This window comes from Physeter macrocephalus, chromosome 20 (assembly GCF_002837175.3).
Source record: "Physeter macrocephalus isolate SW-GA chromosome 20, ASM283717v5, whole genome shotgun sequence".
In the NCBI taxonomy this organism is placed as follows: Eukaryota; Metazoa; Chordata; class Mammalia; order Artiodactyla; family Physeteridae; genus Physeter; species Physeter macrocephalus.
The window spans coordinates 111,674,891-111,688,278 of record NC_041233.1 but is presented as its reverse complement, the minus strand read 5'-3'; the positions used below and the strand labels follow the sequence as shown (position 1 = coordinate 111,688,278).

The 13,388-nt window shown below is 38.3% G+C and overlaps 1 protein-coding gene across 1 annotated transcript in view; it reads left to right on the top strand.

The window, feature by feature from the left end:
• CSMD1 (CUB and Sushi multiple domains 1) overlaps window positions 1-13,388 on the top strand; it is a 611,399-nt gene that overhangs the window by 74,227 nt on the left and 523,784 nt on the right. The window contains exon 3 of the mRNA XM_028481319.1: window positions 4,074-4,161. Within this exon, the coding sequence (XP_028337120.1) occupies window positions 4,074-4,161 (88 nt within the window). The remainder of the gene's footprint in view (window positions 1-4,073; window positions 4,162-13,388) is intronic.

Here is a 13,388-nt window from a genome sequence, read left to right as displayed (position 1 = left end):
TTGTTAAAAAATCTTTGTCTAATAAGTCCAATATGTGTATTTCTTCAGGGACTAGTGCCAGAATTAATTTTGTTTCTTTGAATAGGCCATGTTCCCATATTTTATTGCCTGCCTTGTGATGTTTGTTAAAAAGTTGGCATTTCAAAGAAAGAGCCACCTTTCCCAGTCTTGCAGAGTGGTGTGGGAGACTTCCACAAATGAGTGGGCCACTGAGCCTTGAGATCAGCCTGTGGTGAAGAAGTAAGGTCTTCTCAGGTCTGTACTGCTCACATGTTCTGTCTGGGTCTGGGTATATGTTTGTGTGTTTCTCCCCCAGCTGCTTTAAAATATCCTGATTCCCCAAAGAGCCTCATTGGAGCCTCTTCTCAGGGTCTTTTGTGTTCTGCAGTACTGCTCTGCCTGTATCTCTTGCCCACACCTGCCCGCTTGGCTGCAGTCGCCACGTAGTTTTTATAGCCAAGTGTCCACTGTTGTCTTACTGGCCTCCAGCTGCCATTCCCCAGCCTGTGCCTGAGTCAGGCAAGGCAGTTTCTACTGTGCAGCAAAGTGAATCATCTATATGTATACATGTACCCCATTTTTTTTGGATTTCCTTCCCATTTAGGTCACCACAGAGCACTGAGTAGAGTTCCCTGTACTATACGTAGGTTCTCATTAGTTATCTATTTTATACATAGTATCAATAACATATATATGTCATTCCCAATCTCCCAATTCATCCTTCTCCCCTCTTTTCTCCTTGGTATCCATACGTATTTCCTCTATGTCTGTGTCTCTATTTCTGCTTTGGAAATAAGATTGTCTATACCATTTTTCTAGATTCCACATATATGCATTAATATATGATATTTCTTTTTCTTTCTGACTTACTTCATGCTGTATGACAGTCTCTAGGTCCATCCATGTCTCTGCAAATGGCACAATTTCATTCCTTTTTATGGCTGACAGTTAATTTTTTATAGTGACATGTGACTCCCTCTCATTTCCTTTGGTGTTTATTCTATACATATTTTCTTTGTTGTGACCATGAAGATTACACATAAGATCCTAAATTTATGACAATGTGTCTTAAATTGATACCAACTTAACCTTAATCACACACAAAAATCCACTCCTTTACAGTTTCCCCCAACTGCTCTTTGTCACAATTATGCTCTCTATATTGTGTACCTATTAACATAGATTTGTAATTATTTTATGTATTTGTCTTTTAAATCCTATAAAAATTAAGAAGTGGAGCTGTAAATCAAAATTACAATAATAGTTTGGTTTTCTTTTACTTTTTTCCCATATTTGCCTTTACCAAAGAACTTTGTATTTTTATGTGGCTTTGAATTACTGTCCAGTGCCCCTTCATTTCAAGTTGAAAATGGACTCCTTTTAGAATTTTTTAATAGGACAAGTCTAGTAGTAATCCACTCCTCAGCTTTTGTTTTTCTGGGAATGTCTTAATGTTTCTCTCGTTTTTGAAAGATAGTTTTGCTGGCTATAGAATTCTTGGTTGACAGTGTTGTTTCTTTCAGCACTTAAATGTGTCACCCCACTGCCTTCTGGCCTAAAAGATTTCTGCTGAGAAATCAACTGATAGTTTTATTGAGGATCTCTTGTTTGTGATGAGTTGCTTTTCTCCTTCTGCTTTCAAGATTCTTTCCTTGTCTTTTGGTAGTTTGATTATGTGTCTCACTGTGAGTCTCTGAGTTTTTTCTACTTGGAGTTTATTGAGCTCCTTGGAATTGTGTATCTATGTCTTTTCTGAAATTTGAGAGGTGTACAATCATTATTTACTCAAGTTCATATTTAAGATAGTTGTTAAAAAATCTTTGTCTAATAAGTCCAATATGTGTATTTCTTCAGGGACTAGTGCCAGAATTAATTTTGTTTCTTTGAATAGGCCATGTTCCCATATTTTATTGCCTGCCTTGTGATGTTTGTTAAAAAGTTGGCATTTCAAAGAAAGAGCCACCTTTCCCAGTCTTGCAGAGTGGTGTGGGAGACTTCCACAAATGAGTGGGCCACTGAGCCTTGAGATCAGCCTGTGGTGAAGAAGTAAGGTCTTCTCAGGTCTGTACTGCTCACATGTTCTGTCTGGGTCTGGGTATATGTTTGTGTGTTTCTCCCCCAGCTGCTTTAAAATATCCTGATTCCCCAAAGAGCCTCATTGGAGCCTCTTCTCAGGGTCTTTTGTGTTCTGCAGTACTGCTCTGCCTGTATCTCTTGCCCACACCTGCCCGCTTGGCTGCAGTCGCCACGTAGTTTTTATAGCCAAGTGTCCACTGTTGTCTTACTGGCCTCCAGCTGCCATTCCCCAGCCTGTGCCTGAGTCAGGCAAGGCAGGAACTAGTCCTTCAACACCGGGCTCACAGACAGGCCAGAACACTGTAAACAAGTTCCTCTTTGGTCCTCCTTCTCCGGTAGGGAACCAGGAAATGGGCCCCTTCCTCTCACCAGTGCCATGTCAGGGAAGGTGTGGGGCAAAAGCATGTAAAAATTCCCTGATATTTTCCACTATTATGAACGTGGCTTTTCCTTCATTGGGCATTTGCCCAGTTGCTGTAGATCTTTGATTAGTTTCCAGGGTTCCTACGAAGTTATTTAGCCCGTAGTTATTTATCGGATGTTTCCATGGGGGAAGGAGGCCTGGAGCTTCTATTCCACCATCTTCTCATTTCACTGTCCAACTTGCTGGATTATTTTTTTCCATTGAGAACATTAAGTACTTAGGAAAGAAAATTTTATATTGTGGTAAGATTGGTATTTAATGAAGGGTTATATCCATATCACGCTTTCATCCTAATTTAGCAATAAAAACTAAATCTTGCTATAATTATTAGTGCCTTTTTTATGCATAGTTTTAATTAAATGCTTAAGGATTTCAGTATCTACCCAGACTTTATTTTCCTTCTTATGGTATTATTCAAAATACATGTGAACATATTTATATTTGTAAGCATGCTTTTCAGGTGCAAATAATAAAATCACGCATTCAAATGAGTTTGAATTGTAGGAAATAATATGAATCATCCAACAGGATATTCAGAGCTAGTGTAGGTTTCTGAGTTGGTCAATGTTTCTGTCTCAACTATGATACCGGGTCCTGGTTCTTGCTCAGTCTCTTCTATTCATGTTGTTGCCTCCATCTTTGAACTTAGCAAGATGGTACCAACAGTTACACATATGAAATTCAAACATGGTAAGGTCCAGAGTGAAAAAGAGATGATCTCTATGAGCTAACAGGAACGTCTCCCCAGAAACACTCCTGCCGGCTTCCTCTCAAGCATCATTGAACTGAATTGAGTCACAACCACCATTGAACAAATTTCTGGAAAGAAAGAGGGAATTGCCTTGATTGGATTACACTAATTAGATAGAGTGGGATAGTTATTGGAGCAGCAGCCACTCTAACAAGCAAATGAATCCTTTAAAAACTATTCTGACTGTGCAACATCCCAGCAGGTGGGAAGGCTCTTTATAAAACAGATTCAAAAAATAAATCACATCTGCACAAGAAGACCATTACTTTTTTTTACTTCAGTGATAAGCACGCTTGAGGTTTAAAATATAATAGGTAATTTTATGTAAAATATGTCTTGTATAGATTTTTTTTGAATTTTATTTTATTTATTTATATATATGTTTATATTTTTTATACAGCAGGTTCTTGTATAGATCTTAGTAGATAATTAACATCTCCATTTCATCCATGGGAATGAATGAAAGCTTTCTTCTATATAAGCTATGGTATTTATGGAATGATGCTCTTTTTTCTCATCATGCTATTAATTGTAACATGTCATAAAGGTGATCATAATGAGAAAATGTTTTAAAATTAAATTTAGACTTCTTTAGTAGAGGAAAGAGTTCCAACCAAAGGCTGTTGGCATCCTGGGTAAGAAGTCTGTTTTTCAGGAATAAGAATAGGTTTATCTTAATCTAGCTAAATTATCTTAATTCTTAAAGAAATCACATGTTAAGGCATCGGCATTTAAGAAACAAATCTACCTAATGTAAATTTATTATCTGGATATTTTCTGAACAGCTACATGAAAGTGTAATAATGTTTCTTTCTATTACAGTAACTCAAGGAGGTGTTGCTTTGGTCTCTGACATGTGTCCAGATCCTGGGATTCCAGAAAACGGCAGAAGAACGGGTTCGGACTTCAGGTAGGAGATGAAGTAATTATTTCAATAACATGTTATTTTCTAACGCATATATAATTTCATCTTGTAGTTTTAATTCTTTTTCCTTTTGATTTAAAGATACAATTTCTCAATTATTATGCATCTATAACATCTGTAGAATTCTAAAACATATTGTGCTGAAAAATTCCAGACACTCCAGAGTTTGTACCTTCCAGTATATAAGCCATTATTAAAAATTTAACTCTATATGGATATGATCAAAATTTGTCTCCAGGCGTTTTATTCTGTTTTTAATTTGCTGCCTTCCCATATTCGAATGCATTTTTGTTAATGTTTTAAAAAATAGATGGTACAAAAATTTAACTATAGCCTCATAATTATTTCATTAAATAAACTTTTATAATAATGAATGTGAGTGGCAATCAATGCAATTTATGACAGAAGATGTTATGATTCATATTACTAGAGAATGCTTTATAGTTGTTACATTATGAATGTAGTAGTGATTATAATAGTGATTTTTTTCTAGATTTTTGCATTCCTTTCAATTAGTTCAAGAAATTGAACATTTTCCAACTTACAAGATGGATACTAGTATTAGGACTAAGCTGTAAAATCAAAGAGTAAAGGGGAGCAAGAAATATGTTTTTCTTTCTTATAATCTCACTATTTTTGAGAAAGAAACAAGAAAAGACGTTTGTAGAGTTCAGCCTACTAAAGTGAGCTGAAAATTGAAAGAAAGTAGTGATACTGTTAGAGAAGGAAGAAGAAATGTTACTCAGTGAAATTGGAGTAGCAGTGTTTATTTTTAAAGGATAGAAAAATAATAAAATTGTCTGTAGGGTGGCTGTAATGATGTAGGTAAAATGATACATAATTTTTTTACATGAAAAGGAAACAAAAGTGTATAGCTGTGCTACTGAAATACTTTTGACTTCATAGTAGTGTCTGTCATGTTGCAAATGGAGTAGACAGTTGGAATGTTTGCAGTTTAAATATCACAAACTTTGAGTGTACATTAAGGTGTTAGTATTTTAGTTCAAGTTCCTTTGGAGCAGAGCCTGAGATGGGGACTCTTATTCAAGTGGTTTTCAGAAAAGTGCCCTCTGGTTATGGGGAACAGAGAAAGCAGGATAGAATCAGAGTAGAAAGCTGAGCAGGAAGTTGATTTTAACTGGAAATTAGCTTCAGTCTCAATCTATGGGGAATTTCAGGGAACAAATCGTTTACATTTTGGGCCCACCACTCTTGCCTTTCATCATTGGCTTCCTCCATTCGGCTCAAGGAGGTTCCCCAGAGCAGGAGTGATTATGAGTAGTTATTAGCACCCCAGGGGACCAGTGGGTGTGGGGTCAGCTAAGAAAGAAAACTACTGATTTCAAATGTAAAGTAGCTGTCAGTTGAAGGCATTCAAGAATTTGATCTCTTTTAAAATGATGCAAATAGATGAAATTTACACATTCTTGGCTAGAACCCTTGGAGCTTTCTGTCCTGTATATTCCTTTCTTATCTCAAAAGTCACCTCCTACCAGAAAGTGTTCTTCAAACCTTGCTTCCCAAAAGCCTTACACATTCCTCCTCCATTAGAGTTACAGCAGTGACTCTGCATTATGCATTTTACACATCCATTTCTTCCACCCAACTTAAGCTTCTGCAGGACAGGGGTAGTATCTTATTGTCTCTGCCTCATCAGTGACTGGAATAGTGCCTGGTGCAAAGGAACTCAGAGGGTGTTTGTCAAAGGCACTTGTGTATGAGGGGGTTGCCCACCCAGCGCTCTGTCGTCCCTGAAACTCAGAAACCTCCTTGGTCTATGTGGCAGAGCTCTGTTTTAAAACAAAGCCCATTAAATTTTGTCTGACTGTGCAAACTGTTCAAATTGCATCGTATGGTAAAGAGAGCCCGAGAAACTGTTTAATCTTCAGAAGTTAACAAGCAATTCAGAAACATTCAGGGCCAGTGTCTGTTTAGCACAAGGGCAAGAACAGAAGATTTTATTAGTATCTGAGGTGAATATGCTGGCCTTTACTCTATCTCATTCTTATAACAGCCTTATTCCTGCAGCTGTTTAACTCAGGATAAGCATTGGCCATTGGGGCTGTGTTGATGTGTCTGGGGGGAAAGCCAGCTGGGTGTGTGCATGGCGAGTCAGGAAAGCGACAGAGTCTCAGCTGAGACTTTCAGTCTTTCACTTTCTTAGTTTTCTGGGGAAGCTCTGCACTGTGTACATGTCTCCAAGTTTATGGCAATCGAATCATATAATATAAAGATCAGATTTTCTATAAAATTACATAAAAATGTAAATATTATTTTGCCATCTATGAGTGTACAGTGTGTGTATACCTATATGTATATATACAGAGCTGTGATAAGCTAGTTTTAGGAACTTTTTTTGTAGTTCCTACAACTTTTTTTTCATAGGACTTTCTTCCTAGATGATCCTGTCAACTGCAAATAAAGACAGTTTCATTTTTTTCTTTTCAATCTGAATGTATTTTATTTATTTTTCTTTCCTGGAGGAACTGGCCAGGACCTATATTACAAGGTTGAATAGAATTGGTGAGACATTCTTGACTTATTCCTGATCTTAGGGGGAGAGCATTCTGATTCTCGTCATTATGGAAAGGTATCTTAGGCCCATTAGTTGAAATGACATGTGGATGTGCCTAGCATATAGTAAGCTCACTGTAAACGTTCATGTTTTAAACAGAGAAAGGGGGTGTTCTTAACTGTTTAAAGTCTTTTTGAGACTGGTTTTAATGAAAGGCAATTCAGTTCTTTCTAAATTCTTATAATCAAAATGAATGACTAACATATAATCCAAACTAATAACCAACATTGTCAAGATGAGTGGATGGAATTCATTTGTAGTTAACACTGTAATTATGTGTAATTTGGGGCTGTTTTTGTTTGAAAAGAGTATACTTTATTAGGTTGGTAAAACATTCCTCATCTGATTTTATTTATACTATTATTCTTGTTTCTTTGGAAATCTTTTGTTTTCCCTAGAAAATCTAAATATTCATTCCAGTATTATCTATAAAGAATTCTAAATAAATGAAGCCTAAAATACAAAGCTTTCTTATTTGAATTTAGGTCAATCCATGGACAATTTTCTGACAATTTTCTTCACCATCAGTTGCTCTCTTAAAGACGAAGTATTTTCATTAGAACTGAATATTAATGAATAGATTGACGGAGCAATTTAAATACAAATATATAAGGGATGGAGTTGGAGTAGAGATGGAGAGTTTATGGATGGATACTGGCATTTATTATTCATCTGTTTCCTATGCTAGTAGGATATATAGCCTATGTACAGGCAGATATAATTACCCCCATTTTGCAAATACAGCTGTTGAAATTCAGAATTTCAACATAATAAGATATCCAATCATGGTTAGAGCTGAGATTTGAAACTGGATCTTATTGACCTCAAACTTTGTAATAAGGTTTGACTTTAGTGGTTTGTAATAAGGAAAATGACAGTGACTAAGTGGTTTCACACCTATCATGCAGGACCCCTGGAGAGAGGTGTGCAGTGTGTGGACATCACAAAGCAGCCCAGTGAGGAGTCAAGATACGGTTGAAATCTGACCTTGAGGCCCAGTGTTCAAAGCCATGCCTTTCAGCCTGGGGTCGCCTCTGCTCAGAACGAGGGATAACTTGTCCTAACTGATTACTGAGAGGGGTGTCGCATTCTGATTGGCTAGCAGCAGCCATGCTACTCACTGCGAGACCTTACAGTTTTCTTCGTATATATTACGTAAATATTATATATTTATATATACACTGCATACATTCACATGTTACAGATTCTTTATGTAAATTTAGAATCCTAAGACATATCATTAAAATCTTTTATCATATGTGATATGTAATAGGGACCTCCCTGATGTCTCTCCTTTTCTTTCGTATGAACTGCCCTCACTAACGTTCATAGCCAAACCCCATTTAGCAGCAACCCTAGACTTATACGAGCTGCAGTACCTGTCCTAAAACTCCCTCCTCTTCAGAGCAGCCACCGTGCCCTCAGCGTCTGTCTTCCTGCTTTCCATCCCCAGTCACATTCGTCACCAAGGATGGTTTTCCTTCCTGCCCACCTACACCACCCATGATGGTTATTCTCAGTTGTTCTCAGAGACCCAAGTAGAGTAGGGCGGGCTGGTACAGAACAGGTGAGCAGCCTGGAGAGGCCAGCTTGGGAAGTAGTGGCAGATGCTCCGTGGTCCTCCCTGGATTTATTTTTTGTAAGGTGGTGTGCATCCCAGTCTTCTCTGCCCTCCTCCACCCGCACAGGTGGCTTCTATTTGCAGGTCACTCCTGCCTTGCTTCATCCCATTGTTTCAACTTTCCCAGCACTTTTGTGTTTGTGACACCCATTTATGTTTCTATCATCTTAGACTCATCTTAGAATGAGAGAACATACATTTATGTTAGATGAGTGTTTCTGTCATGTTAGATCATGAGGTCCTGAAGGAAAGAGGAAGGATTATTGATTTCATTTCTCATTACTGTGCCCACCACAGGGTAGACACTGTTTTCTTGTTGAATTGCATTAAATTGAAGCTAACAAGCCTATCCCTGGGGAGGTACAATCATAGCCTCATTAGTACTCCGCTAAACCAATTAAGTTTTAACACCCTTGGTCAGAGAATAGATCAATGACATTTTCTTAAAACATGACCTGTGCTCAAAATGGAATTTGGGAGTTGAAAGAGTGATAGTTATGACTTCATAACTAAATATTTAACTTATATTATTGACATTTATATATCACCATTCAAGTTAATAACTTTTGTTGCTATGTCTTAGCCCCCCTTTTTTCCCCAAGGTATCTTGCATAATACACTTTATGAAGTTAAGAGGTGCCAGGTGGAAGGAGAAACTGAGGTACATAATGGAAAACTACACAATCAGTGAGAAACAGAAAAAAATCTGTAACCCACGTCTCTTGATAAACTGATGCTCATTTCTGCTAATTCCCACCTTCAGCTGTGGTGGGACACGTTGATGATTTTATGTACATCTATTAAAATATTGCTGTGGTGCGTTTTATTACTTCTCTGTTGTAGTTCAGTCTCAGTGACAACAGAGCTACCTGCCTCTTCTTACATGAAAATATTTAAGAACTGTACTTAGAGATTGTGTATAAACCAGGAAATAAGTATGCTGTTATTTTCCTTAAGAATTGATTTTTATTAAGTTCTTTCATTGAATTATTTTTTAAATGATGGAGGAACGAGGGAAACACGGGTAAATTGTAAGCTACTGAAGGCTTTATTGTTGCAACGTTCAGGGTGTCAGTGAGAGAACATAGTCTTCTCTGTGGATGGGAAGAGTGGTGGAGAGGTATCTGGGTGGCGAGGGGGCTCTCCTTCCCTCCATCCTGTACATACACCTGCTTTCTTGGCTTGTTGGAATGTTTTTCTTGCTTTCTATTTTTTTCCACTTGCTATAATGGAAAAATTCAATTATACTTTAAAGTTGGAGCAGATGTATCAATTGAAATTCTGATACTATATTTAATATCAGTTCTCCCCTTTAGCTCTTTATTTCTATGATTCTGTTTATTTATGTTTTCCATGGCGTGTTGATACTGTCCATCCTCACAATATATAATAATAGCATGAGAGATATTTTACTAAATGCTGATCATGGATGACCCAGATCTTATAATGATCCAGCCTTCCCTTCCTTCCAGTCTTGGCGCCAGTGCCTCTTCCTGAACATAGTCTCTGAAACACGCTTTTCATTCACACCTCTCACTCCCTCTATGCTTTCCTTGCTTTACTTTCGCTTCCCAGCACTGAGCAGGACCCAAGATAATGCACCTGCCTGTGTTTACAATGCGAACTGACTACGCATAACGCAGGTTTATGCTCTTTCTCCCACAGGCATGTAAGCTCCGTAAGGAAGGGGCTCGGTTTTGTTCATGTTTCATTGCCAGCGCCCAGCGTAGTTCTCAGCTCATAGCGAGCGTTCGGTAAATATTTCCCAAGTCATTTCCTTCTATTTTATATGAGAAATGCATGTATATTTACATACTGTGAGGCAATGGTAAGTGTTGTCTTGATATACAAAATTTTGATTTACAGGTAAATTTTCAGGAATATAATTATTACAGAGAAATAAGCTACTACTTATTTCTTCTATATTCCGTATTAGGCACTGAATCCCTACTATTTGCTGGATAGTTTGTGTACATCATTGCTAATCATAATGACAGGAGGAAAATATAGATTTCATTATTACTATTATTAAGAGATTATTGTATTATTTAGCCTGATTTTTTCCACATCAAATAAAGAAATAATCAGTTTACTAATAAAAGGAACCAAGTTTTGGGGTCTAGCGTATGGCATGGTGGTGATACGTAACAATGTTTTATTGTATACTTGACAGTTTTGAGAGGGTGGATCTTAAAACTTCTCACCGCATACAAAAAATGGTAACTATGTGAGGTGATGGATACGTTAGCTAACATTATTATAGTGATTATTTCACAACATATACATGTATCAAATCATCATGCTATATACCTTAAACTTACACAATGTTATAAGTCAATTATATCTCAACAGAGCTAGAAAAAAATAAATGAAACAAGTTAAAAATGTTTTAGAGTTCGAATTAAGTCCATATTTGGTGTTTTGTTAACAAGCAAAATTTGGGAACTACAATGGGAGCAACAGGAAATTTTAAAAACACTCAAGCTAGTTTCCTGTTGGAAAAGATTCACCTCCTATGATATAATCCCTTTGCACTCAGTGTTCCCAGGGGAACAGTTCCCAAGCGTTAGCTTATTTCTGGATGCAGGGTTGGGTCTGTAAATGATTTCTTTACTCACCTGCACAAGTGGAAAAAACAAGGTGAGGGCGACGGAGCGTCCCTGCTAGGGTCTCCATATCAGTAAAACAGGTTGGTGAGTGTAGACCTTTCCTAACACCCTGCATTTGGATTTTCAGCACCAAAGTCCCCTGACAGGCTCCAAAGTGTTTTTAGAATTTGAAAAATATTTAAGGAACATAATGCTTTTCTATGCCTTTTACTGAATGCAAGCACTTCACTCTCACTATTACTGGGAAACTGAAGTAGTCTAGAAAAGATATTTGCCAGTGACTACTGCTCTTTCAAGGAGCATTGACTGTATTTTTAAGAGCTACTTAATGAAATACCACACCCAATATTTTTTTGTTCACACTATTTGAAACCTGTACGGCCCTTTGAAAAAGGGCACACTGGGAATGTTTCAGATCTCATTTATCTGGCTAAAGCTGTTTCTGATAAAGAATCCACCGAGTAGAATTCATGGAATATTCTTCCTCTCTCTCCCAGTCTTTAAAGTATCTGTAATAGTAAATTAATTTTTGTCAAAATATAATATCCATTTAAATAGTTTTCTGGGAGAATTGTTTATTGTTATTGAAGCATACATCAATTTCTTAATTTCAAAATGCAATAGATAGTTGATTTTTTTAATAACCCACATTATCATGACCATCAGAAATGGGATTTTAGGGATCCTTTAAATATTAACACTCTTTAAAATGACCTTCTTTAATACAGTTTGTTTCTCTGTTTTTTGGCTTCCTCATCTGTAAAAGAGTGGGCAGAAATAGAAGATGATGATTTCTGTGGTCCATCAGAGCTATAAAGCTCTGTGTCTCTTGGTCATGTTTTTGCCATAGTCTAGTAAGATTTTACACAACTCCTATGAGGCTCCCTTTCAGTTCTGATGCACTTGACCCTTGCTGAGAATTGCTGGTTTAGAGACTTTCTATGTTTCCATATTTATATTCTACGGTAGCTAGTTAGTTAATAGAGGGGGTAATTTGTTAGGTAGTTTTTGGATTTGACTAAGGTCAGTATATTGATAAAACCAGTCTGCGCTCTTTACCTGTCAGTTGCATTCTTTGTGCACCACCTTCCTAAATTCCACCCGGAGGGCTCCCTAATCTTCCTGTTTGTAAAAGTGGGCAGGAGAGGAGGGGAGGAGAAAGTCAGGTGGCAGGCATGTGGGAAGATAAGGAAGTGAGGATTTGTCAGTTCTTAGCTTACTGATGCCATCTACAGTTTTTTTATGTGTGTTTTAAAATTAATTCCTCAGCTCTCTTTACAGAGCAGACTTCTGTTAAGTGTTCAGTAAGAACTAGAACCAACACTGCCCTCTGCGGGAAGCAGAGAGGGTGCCCTCAGGGTGGAGCTTCCGCGGCTTTGCTGTGGAGGGATCCTAGGGACCAAGACTTTGCTTTGCAGCTTCTTGCTCTGATGAAGTGGACTCCCTCTGGGAGGGCAAGGCATCACCATCTGGTCCCATTGCATAGTCTGGTGTAGGGACAGTTCATCAGATCTTGCTCAGAGCAGACTTGGATAATAGACAACAGAAAAGGAGCAGAAGATTCTTGGGCCAGTGGGAAGGACCACCTTGTAGAGAGCAGCAGGGCACATGCTGGGAAGGCTGGTTCCAGGGCATTGATGGAGCACGGCAATAAGTGAGGGCAGCCGCACAGCTGTGCTTCTTTGCTGGTAGTCTTTGTTCCCAAAGGAAGAGGGGAAGAGAAAACGCAGATCACTACCTGGGGCCATGGGTAGGGAGATTGAGGAACCCATCCTTGGATTTACTAATTCACTGGTTTCCTTAACCAAAATGAGCCGAGCCCTTAGAACTGCGACGTGCTCCTGAGATAAAAGGAGAAACAAAGAAGGATCAGGAAAGGGATTCCTCTGTTATAGACAGAATAGCAGGGAAAGGCTCTGGGGAGATAACTTCAGAGCTGAACTCAGAAGATGAGAAGGACTGCCCCCATCCCACCATGCACAATAGTGGGGTGGGGGCAGCCCAGGCAGACGGAAACACATGCAGAGACCCTGAGGTGGAAGAACCCTTCCTGCCTCTCTTCCCTAGAGGTGAAAATAAACATTAAGGGCTGAGTCTAAATGAAAGGAAGCAAACGCACCAACCAACAAACCCATAGCTGCACAGAGAAAATGGTGTGAGAGGAAGAGAGGCACATCCATCTTTGCAGGTGGTGTTTACGGTTTAATTCTATACACCTACACGGCTTGGTGTGATTTTAGCATCACCTGCCCCGGGACACCTTTTCTGCTTTCCCCAGGATCCCTGATCTGCCCTTTTCTCAGATTGGCTTGGTCCTACTTCCAGTGCTAAATGTGTTAGGTAATATGAGATGTCATTTCTGGGAATGACCCAGTATTAACGTGAGACGGAGGAGAAGAAATTGTAA